This window comes from Coffea eugenioides, chromosome 2 (genome assembly GCF_003713205.1).
Source record: "Coffea eugenioides isolate CCC68of chromosome 2, Ceug_1.0, whole genome shotgun sequence".
Taxonomy (NCBI): domain Eukaryota; kingdom Viridiplantae; phylum Streptophyta; class Magnoliopsida; order Gentianales; family Rubiaceae; genus Coffea; species Coffea eugenioides.
In genome coordinates this window covers 26,349,230-26,358,782 of record NC_040036.1, presented here as the reverse complement: position 1 = coordinate 26,358,782, position 9,553 = coordinate 26,349,230, and the positions used below count along the sequence as shown (strand labels likewise).

The 9,553-nt window shown below is 37.2% G+C and overlaps 1 protein-coding gene across 1 annotated transcript; it reads left to right on the top strand.

Annotated features, from left to right (window-relative positions):
• Positions 1-434: 434 nt before the first annotated feature.
• Positions 435-7,895, top strand: LOC113761808 (dnaJ protein homolog 2-like). Its single transcript, XM_027304948.1, has 8 exons — positions 435-534; positions 2,168-2,327; positions 2,642-2,798; positions 2,878-3,016; positions 4,501-4,634; positions 5,019-5,161; positions 6,964-7,162; positions 7,275-7,895. Exons 2-8 carry the CDS (start codon positions 2,178-2,180, stop codon positions 7,601-7,603), a joined length of 1,251 nt encoding a protein of 416 aa, XP_027160749.1. The 5' UTR covers positions 435-534; positions 2,168-2,177; the 3' UTR covers positions 7,604-7,895.
• The last annotated feature ends 1,658 nt before the right edge of the window (positions 7,896-9,553 follow it).

The following is a 9,553-nucleotide window of genomic DNA, read 5'->3' as shown; positions in this document are numbered from 1 at the left end:
TCCATGAACATAATGGACTTCCATTGTACAGGCCTAAAGCAATCTAAATGGCCCAAACAAAGAGCCCAACTGATCCTCAAACCGCGAGTCCATATTCCTGAACCGCCATCAAGGGAGACTGAAATCTCCACTGTCCAATCAGTTCGATCGACGGTTCAGATTTAACTTTAGGCCTCAACCCTACCAGCCTAAATCTCCTGGAAATTTAAATTATAATTCTTTAATCCCACCGAATCCACTCTGTCAATTGTTGGTGACAGAGCACTCTCACCCCCAAATCAGCTTTCTTCAATTTAATAATAAACAAATCCCAAAGCAGACGTCTTTCTTCATTCTGTCTACACTAACCAATAGTAAGCAGCCGTTCTTTTTATATCTGTCACCGTCAGTGACCATTGAATCCAAAGACTTTCTTCAGCTCTTAAATAGTTAAAATGAACCAGGAAGGAAGATACACACACTGAAATCAGCATTAATCAAACGGCTCTTCTTTGTTTCTAAGGTCCCAAGAAACGAGAAGAACCCTCTTTCAAGGTACAAACAACCCTTTTGGATTTCTCTTTTTTTTTTCCCTGTTAATATTATGATTTTGGGTTTCAGTTTACCAACTATCCGTTCATGTTTGTATTGCTATAAAATTTTGATGAATTTACAGGGTCGATTTCTTTGTTGATTGGTTCAGCTCAAGTGGATTTTTCGTTGGCTGGATAATCTTGATTCTTGTTAGTTGCTTATAGTTTCTTTTCGTTTCTGTGTTAAAAGTTTGTGTCTTGACCCTAAAGCTGGAAACTTACCCTTCAATTTCGTGGTTTATGAGTTTGAACTTTCATGTATGAAGTATGAAGTTTCTTTTTCCCTTTTTGGTTCCCTCCTACATTTTTTTTGAGATATTGTAGAACGGGGAGGTAGAAGGGGGAAGTGATCGAAGTGGATTCCTGAAAAATCTACTCTAAAGTTGATCTTGGAGAATCGACTTTTGGTTTCAGGAAACAAAATCAGTTGATTTTCTTAATATCGAATTTGAAGGTCTTCAAATGCAAAGTTTTTTCCTGTTGCTGCAACATCTCTTTGAAAACCTTTCTGAATCAATAATATATTGTATATTAAGCCTTAAACCGCTTTCCTGAATTTTATAACCACAAGTCGTCTCTTGATGTTTCTGGACTTAGCATACGCCATTGTCAGAATTTTCAGGTTTCTTTCTTGCCTTTTGAACCAAAATTCTAATTTCAATAACTGTTCTTGTTTACGGGATATACCTAAATGCTAGATCAGGCTTGGTAAAGACTGCACACACATTGGTTCAATCTTTGATTAGGCTTGTTAAGCCATCTGTTAAGCTAGATCAGGCTTGTTAAGCCATCTGTTTTACAAAGAATTTGCTGCTTTTATTAGTATCGTGAAAGACAATGGAAGGACTGTTAAAAGGAGATAGGCTGCTATTTGGATGAGTGCTATAGGACACAATGGATGGATTGAGAAAATGAGATAGCCCAATTATGGAGTAGGAAGCTGGGAGAGGATTTGGAAGCAATGAATGGAGACTTGTGGTGAAAGGGAATAACTAAGCTGAAGTTGATTTCTTTAAAATGGACTCTACAGTTATTGTAAATCAATTTTTGTACTTATGCATTTGGCAATATCTTGATTCTTTTGTCTACTCTTTTGTGGCTATTAAGTAAAATGAGTTTTACCTTGGCACTTATGGGGAAAAGGGAGCGTGGATGGGAACTAATGACATTGAAATATTGTTAGTTGTCTTATCGTTAGACACAACATACTTGTAACTGTCTGGAGGGAACCAATTCACACACCAAAGGAATTGCCTGATTAATTTGTTCACTGGCATATTTTCTCTTCCTTGTGACGCAAAAAGGACACATCACAGAAGTACAGTTTCATTTGATGGCATAAGCTGTTTGACATTATTAATTTCTTCACTCTGATGCACCATAGCATACTATAATTCCTCCCTTTTCGTCCATTAGAACTTTGAGTTATGTTTGTTTATCTCTTTAAACAGGTGTTGCATCTTCTGCAACACTAAAAATGCATTTTATGTAGATGGCTTTCTGGTATGATAGATATGATATCTTCTCTGAAATGCCTGTTTCTTAACTTGAAGTTTAAGTTTTAGCTTTCTTAATGAGTATTACGATTTTTGCAGATAAAAAGTCATGTTTGGCCGAGCTCCAAGGACGAGTAATAACTCCAAATACTATGAAGTTCTTGGGGTTTCAAAAAGCGCCAGTCAAGATGAACTCAAGAAAGCATATAGAAAAGCTGCCATAAAGAACCATCCTGATAAAGGTGGTGATCCTGAAAAGGTGAGTACTAGTGCCTCTCATGTATGTCGTTTAGAATAGCATTTTTAGCTTTACTTACAGGCTATTGGACTAACTTACATAATTAATTTTAGTGGAATGGAGCCTTATGAAACCGGTAAAGTAATCATTTGACATTAAAATTTAACTGCTTGTGCTGTTCTGCAAGATTAAGACATAACGATGGACCCCATCAAATATGGGTGATCTAGTGAAATTGAAAGAAAGGAAAGCCTGAAAAGTGAAAAAGGACTTCTTAACTTTTGCCTCCTTTTTCTTTTAATGAACATTATTCAAATTTTTTGACTTTTACACAGTTCAAGGAGTTAGCCCAAGCATACGAAGTTCTAAGTGATCCTGAGAAGAGAGAATTATATGATCAATACGGTGAAGATGCTCTCAAAGAGGGAATGGGGGGTGGTGGTGTTCATGACCCTTTTGATATATTTGAGTCGTTCTTTTCACCTCTTCATCGTGAGTTGCTGATTCTCCCAATACCCTTTGTTTGACGTTTTGCCCCTCTTTTTGAGATGATTTAACATCTAATCTTTAGGTCGTGATGGTTTCCGTGGGAGGAAGAAGCAGGGTGAAGATGTTGTGCACACACTTAAAGTTTCCCTGGATGACTTGTACAAGGGAACATCTAAAAAGCTCTCTCTCTCACGGAACAAATTGTGCCCCAAGTGTAAAGGGTACACCCTCTATCTCAGATTTGTTCTCATTATCCACTCTTTGCTGAAATTTGCATGCATGCTTATGCAACTGTTATGAGTTGATTTAGACTGACTTGTGGCTTTTGTTTTATAATAACATGAATCTGAATGCCTCGCTGTTAAAACTAATTGAGAAAAAAGATTCTGTTAGCTAGCGTAAGTTTGAATAGGGTAAGCTCTGGTTGCACAGAGTCCATCTGGAACTTGGATTGTAGTATTGCGCTCCGAACTCCTATTGTTTAAATGTTGCATTTTCCATTTTGAAGTTGATGGATGGTTTGATTCGCTTTTTTGGAGCAGTACCGTTTTATTTTGGTCTAAATTTACACAACTGTTTTCACATGTATTTCATATGAAGCTTGTCAGGGTAATATTTTATGCTTCAGCTGTGTCTGGGGTATTGACAAAGTGTTCTTCTGATCCTTCTGTCTATGATCTTATTGTCTGTTAGACTGCAAGTTCATATTCAGATTTTGGAACTCAAATGTGTAGATATAGTGGGAGTCAATAATAGTAAAGCGGTGGTACTTCACCACAACTCAGAAATTGTTAAAATCTAGAAAGTCTAGTTTGCTTCTGAGTAAGTAAGTGGAGGTAAACTGTTGTCTAGGTAATTGCAGCTTGATTGATCACTGTTTTACCATACATAGGAGAAAATTCCCCAAGATCTATCTATTATGACTCTATATTTTCATGGCCTTCATTTATTGTGACTTCAGATATTAAAATACACCTCTCTCTCTGAACAACTTGACCTTTGTAGTCTTGCATTGCTAAATCTGAGGGGAGTTGAGAAGTGCTGATGGATTTGATTGTTTGTATTTCTCTTCACTATACATAAACGGATTGATTGTTTTACTACACAATATGTAAAAGGTTTAAAGAGAAAAAAGAGATTGGATCATCTGCAATATGGTCACTCAAGTTGATCTCTTTGTAGCTTGCCTTGTTTTGAGGAGTGGTATTAGTACTTTATTCAAATTGGAAAAGGCTCTTGAAATTCATATACATCAAAACTGGTAGAGGGAACAGCTAGGTGCAGCCCATGGGCTTGGACATTGACTGAACTTTTGAGATCACTGTGGATTTTTAATTGGATAGGATGAAAATATTCGTGTTATTCACAAGGTTAAGTAGGATTATTCGATCCAGCATATGGGTACTATTTGTGTAGAGTGAATATTGAAGTTGGAAATTTTTTGTGTCTAAGGCTGAAAATTTTGAACTTAAGCACACATTGCTTATTTTTGACGCATCCATTCTGAGTTTGACATATAATTTGCAAACATTGTTTTTGTTGTGAAGAAGTTTTTGAGTCAGACATTTGAGTTTCTGGGATAAACACCAGCAGTTTCATGCTAACAGAAGGCTTTCTGTTCTTTCCTGCTTGTTTGCATGTTTTTGATGTTTTAACATTGCACATATTTGTTACTAAGAGTTTAGACATGTTTATAATGAATCAGGAAAGGTTCAAAGAGTGGAGCATCTGGGCGGTGCTATGGATGTCAAGGTTCTGGCATGAGGGTCACGACACGACAGATTGCACCAGGAATGATCCAACAAATGCAACATATGTGTCCTGAATGCAAAGGCTCGGGTACCTAAATTTGGAGTGTTTTTGGATCTCCTGTTTTTGGAGTGTTTTTCAAAAACTAGTTTTTCAAATACAATAAAAGTTACAACAAAGTACTCTAAAAGATAATCTAAAAATTAGTTTAAATTTTTTTAAAATTTTACCAAATATCTCATAATAAAGTGCCAATAAAAAATATTTCAAAATATTTTCTAAAATATTTCAAAATATACTCTAAAAACTCTGCTACAGCAAAGTTTTTCAAAAACACCCCCAAAAACAGCTAATCCAAACGGAGCCTATATTTTTAATGTGCTTTTCTGTTTCTTTTTTGTTGCATACTCACGTAAAAGAAGAAGAATAAGAAGAGAACAATGAAAACTTTGGATCACTTTTCTGTTGTTATAGGGGAGGTTATTAGTGAGAGAGATAGATGCACTCAATGTAAAGGAAACAAGGTTGTACAAGAAAAGAAGGTGCTGGAAGTTCATGTTGAGAAAGGTATGAAACATGGTCAGAAGATTGTATACCCAGGCGAGGCTGATGAAGCTGTAAGTTAGATACCTTCTGTTCAAAAGATTTACGCTTATGTGTCACCCTTTCTGTATTGTTTAAACTTCCTTGTGATTTCTGATTCGTTTTTGACTATGGATTTCATCCTCATTGTAGCTGACTTGCTCTTGTGGCAAGAGGCTTTTTTAAACTGGCTTGCACTGTTTTATTTTCTATCAAGTAATTGTTTTCTATTGTTATGCTCTCAAGTTGAATAAAGGTGGTGCATAGTTTTGACAGGTATGGACTTTTCCTGATTGTTTCTTGTCTGACTGTGAGACATAACTGTTATTTTCTTATATATTTTTTTCTTTGATGCATAGGATCCTGAAATTGTACATGTCCAATTATGCATGAAATGTAATGTTGTATATGTGACTCAGCAAAAAGTGATGTGCAACTTGAAGTTGGAAAGTTGATCTTAAATCTGATGATAGATTAGGCTGCATATGTAGAGAAGCTGTTAGTATATTTGTATGTTTTTATACTGTATTTTAGCTGTTAGGATATTTGTATGTTTTAAAACTGAATATTGAAGGTTAAAAGAGCATAGAATGGATTTTGGTCTACTCATTATGTTCAAGAAATCAAGAAAACAAATTTTTAAGTGTTTTGACTGGTTGCAAAGTTAAAAGCTACAAATTCAGTTAACTAGTTGCAGTGTGGAAATCCAAGACTGAAAACAAGACTCATGTTCAGGGGGTTTTTAAACAAATCTTGAGAAACCATTGTCATTGTCTGTACTTCCAGCATGCCCATAGGTACTTAACCAGTAGGATACCTGGTCTGCAGAACTGCTTGCAAGTTGCAACTGACATTTATGCTTACTGGTTCATGCTTTGTATCATAAATGTAGAATATGATGTATGTTACTCTACCTGCCAAATATGGGAATCAACATGTAATTGCTAGTTTCTTGGAGTTCTCTGGATTCTGTAACTGATTTACCTCTTGACCATTTATTTTGAGAAGAAGCCTTCATGAAGTTAGAAAGAATAAGATTATAGGTTGTACCTTGCTGGTTGCCTTTCTGTGAGAAGCAAGGTGGTATTGACAGACATTAGGTGGAGGTTAGAAGAGGGAGCATAGGTGGAGGTTAGAAGAGGGAGCAGTTATGGTGACTTTATTGGCCTAGTGAGCAATGGTTATGCAGGTAACAGGGAACTTAAAGACAAACCCAGGATGAAGATGGTCACAAAGTTAACCTCCATCATGGCTTCCAAAGGGACCAACACATTTTACCTCCATCATGGCTTCCAAAGGGACCAACACATTTTTCTTTTTTGTTTAAAGGAGCAATTTCTACAGGATTCTTTAGGTGGGAGAGCCTATAAGAAAATTAATGATCCTGTAGTTGGGACGACTGAGATTTTTCAGTTTCTACTCTTTGGGTGGTTTCTTGACTTTATTTGTTGTTGATGAGATAGGTGGTAATGGCGAACTTTGCGGCAAACTGTATGGAGCAAAGGGTCTGTAGACTATCTTGTGACTGAGACTTCTGGTTCTTTAATGCAGCAGCTAATACAGGATTCTATTCTGCTAGTGAAAAGTGAAGGATTGATGGGTAATTAGGCTGAAGGGTGGGTGGGGATCGGGGGTACGGATGGAGAAAAAGGGTGAGGAATACGGTGAGAGAGGGACGGAGGGCTATGTCAAACGTCGTACCGTAAGCGGTGGATATATGGCATTTAATGTTTTGGTGTCTTATTTTCTTTGGTAAAGGGATCATAATTATTGTTGCATAATGAGTACAAGCTTTAGTACTTCCAATCTCATTCCAACAAATGTCATGTAACTGCAGCCTGATACCGTCACTGGAGACATAGTTTTCGTGTTGCAACAAAAGGAACATCCCAAGTTCAAGAGGAAGTTTGATGATCTTTATGTTGAGCAGAGCCTTAGTTTGACGGAAGCTCTGTGTGGATTTCAGTTTGTCTTGACTCATCTTGATGGCAGGCAACTTCTGGTGAAATCAAACCCCGGTGAAGTTGTTAAGCCTGGTATGCTTTTTCTGTTTTTATACATCCTTTCTTCCCGCCCCCGCCCTGCTGCTTCTTGCTTTCAAAGAAGTGATTATGGTTTCATATTTTTTTGTTTGTCAACCAATTCCAGATCAGTACAAGGCAATAAATGATGAGGGAATGCCACAGTACCAGAGGCCCTTCATGAAGGGCCGTCTATTCATCCATTTTAATGTGGAATTCCCGGAGTCAGGGACTCTGCCCTCTGAGAAATGCCAGGTCTTGAAGGCGATGCTCCCATCAGGTTCACTTAAGCAGTCGTCAGACATGGACTTGGATGAATGCGAGGAAACCACTTTGCATGACGTCAACATTGAAGAAGAAATGAGGCAGAAGCAGCATCAACGACATCAAGAGGCTTATGATGAGGATGATGACGATGAACCAACCATGCATCGAATGCCCTGTAACCAGCAATAAATAACTCCGCCTCTTTTGTTGCCCGTAAGTTCTGATGGGACGCAACGGCCTGCTTGCGGTACAAAGCTATATACAGGATATGGAAGTCCAGCCATTATTAATTAATTATTTTTTGTGGTTCTTAATATCTTCTTAGTTATGAATGCAATTTGAAACTCGAGTAAAATCTAGTATCTTGATAATTTAAGGGGATCTTTTGCTTAAAAGAGGAGCACATGTGTTCAGAAAGCGCTCTGAAATTAGACTGTACATCTTGAGCATTTGGTGGTGCAAATAATTGGCTTTACAAGTACAAATGTTGCCCCCCCGCCCCAAACATCCATCTGAAGCAGAAGTTATGGTCTGTCAACATGCATTTTCAGGAGAATCAACCAAAAATCTATCACGCTTCAAACGAATCAGTTAGAAGTGCTTTCTTGTCGGTGCAAACCTTAAAACACAAAATGGTTGGTTGATTTGATTCCCACTAACATTTTTGTTGGATTTGGTGCGGCCAAAAAGCCTACTACTCTCCTGTTAAGTCCTCTTTATATGGTTTGCCTGATAAGAGAAGGTTCTAAGGAAGGTCAGAACCGCGGCATTGCATGAACAAGAAACTGAAGTCTCAGCCAAAAAATGTTTTAAACAAGGATTTGATAATTATTATGGCGCACGAAGCCAAATTTCTTTGCTTCACCATTTCATAGGCTGAGAAGAAATGATCCACCATTTCTAACCATCAGATGAACTTGATGTTAACACAACATTAATGATAAGAACTATAAAGATAACGATGACTAATAACAACTAGCAATGATAAGGATACCCATCCATAATACTCATCGTATGTTAATCATACAATAATTACAACCATGAAACGAGTGCAGGATAAGATTCTTTTTCTTTCTTTTTTTTTAATATATATATATAAATGTGGTATGAAGTAATTTGAAATAATATCTTGATTTTTGTAAACAGAATAAATAGACAGATAACCATTATAATGAATGCTATATCACATTCAGAGGCGAGTCTTAAAAACATTTTGAAAAAAGAGCAACACATACACAAAGTGGAAAAGGAGCTCTGTACTGCATCAAGAATTGCTCTTGTATCTGCGTACTCTGCTGACATTATTGACATAGAGAGCAAATTATAACTTGAGTCTAACCTCTGATAATTATTGGGTGCCGCCGTCCAAATAAATTGACATGTTACGTAGCGATCAGGAATAAAAGCAGTAGGAAAAAGTTAGGAAGAAGATCCCATTGCACAAAATTACAAGATTCACGTTTTAACATGCAATAATTAAGAAGCTCAGCTCCATTGTGACTGATTTGTTCAGTGTACTGAAAGATAAAAACCACATTCGATGTAACGTCGCCGAAAGTTCGAAACCCACAAACAAAGACCACTTGTTTTGCCTGCCTGCCTGCTTGAGCCCTCACCTCTGAAGCCAACATGGAGGTACACTTGGTACGTACTACATCTGGTTTGACACTTGACAGCAATCGATAATGAAGAAGCATATGATTCTAAAGTTTCTTATCATCGAGTTTAAAAAGCAAGCTGTTCCAGAATATTTCACATGCCTTCCACCATCAATTCAAAAGCTGGTGATGAAGCGTAAATGTACAATTTTGCAACGACAAAATACATGCTTTTGCCTTTGAGTTGGGATTTGATTGTCTCCCAAAAGATCACTGGAGAGAAGGATAAAATGAACTGTTTCAACATGTGCTCATGGGTGGAAATGGAAAACCATTTGTAGCTGGTGCATTTTTCCTGTCACAAAAAAGTATTGGAGATTTGACACCGGCCACCTCAAATTATGATTACTCAGCATACCAGAATAGAATAGCATATTTCTTCTGAAGTCTTTAACTTCATCATCACGACCTTGACATTTAACGGTGCTCAAGTAGCCTCCACAGTCAAAATTTGTGGGATTTGTTTGACTGTTTTTTTTTT

What these genes read in the sequence shown, in the direction of transcription:
- LOC113761808 (XM_027304948.1), top strand. Translation starts at nt 2,178, where the DNA reads ATGTTTGGCCGAGCTCCAAGGACGAGTAATAACTCCAAATACTATGAA. An exon ending in AAGGTGGTGATCCTGAAAAG is followed by an intron (nt 2,328 to 2,641) that starts GTGAGTACTAGT and finishes ACTTTTACACAG; the next exon opens with TTCAAGGAGTTAGCCCAAGC. An exon ending in TTGTGCCCCAAGTGTAAAGG is followed by an intron (nt 3,017 to 4,500) that starts GTACACCCTCTA and finishes ATAATGAATCAG; the next exon opens with GAAAGGTTCAAAGAGTGGAG.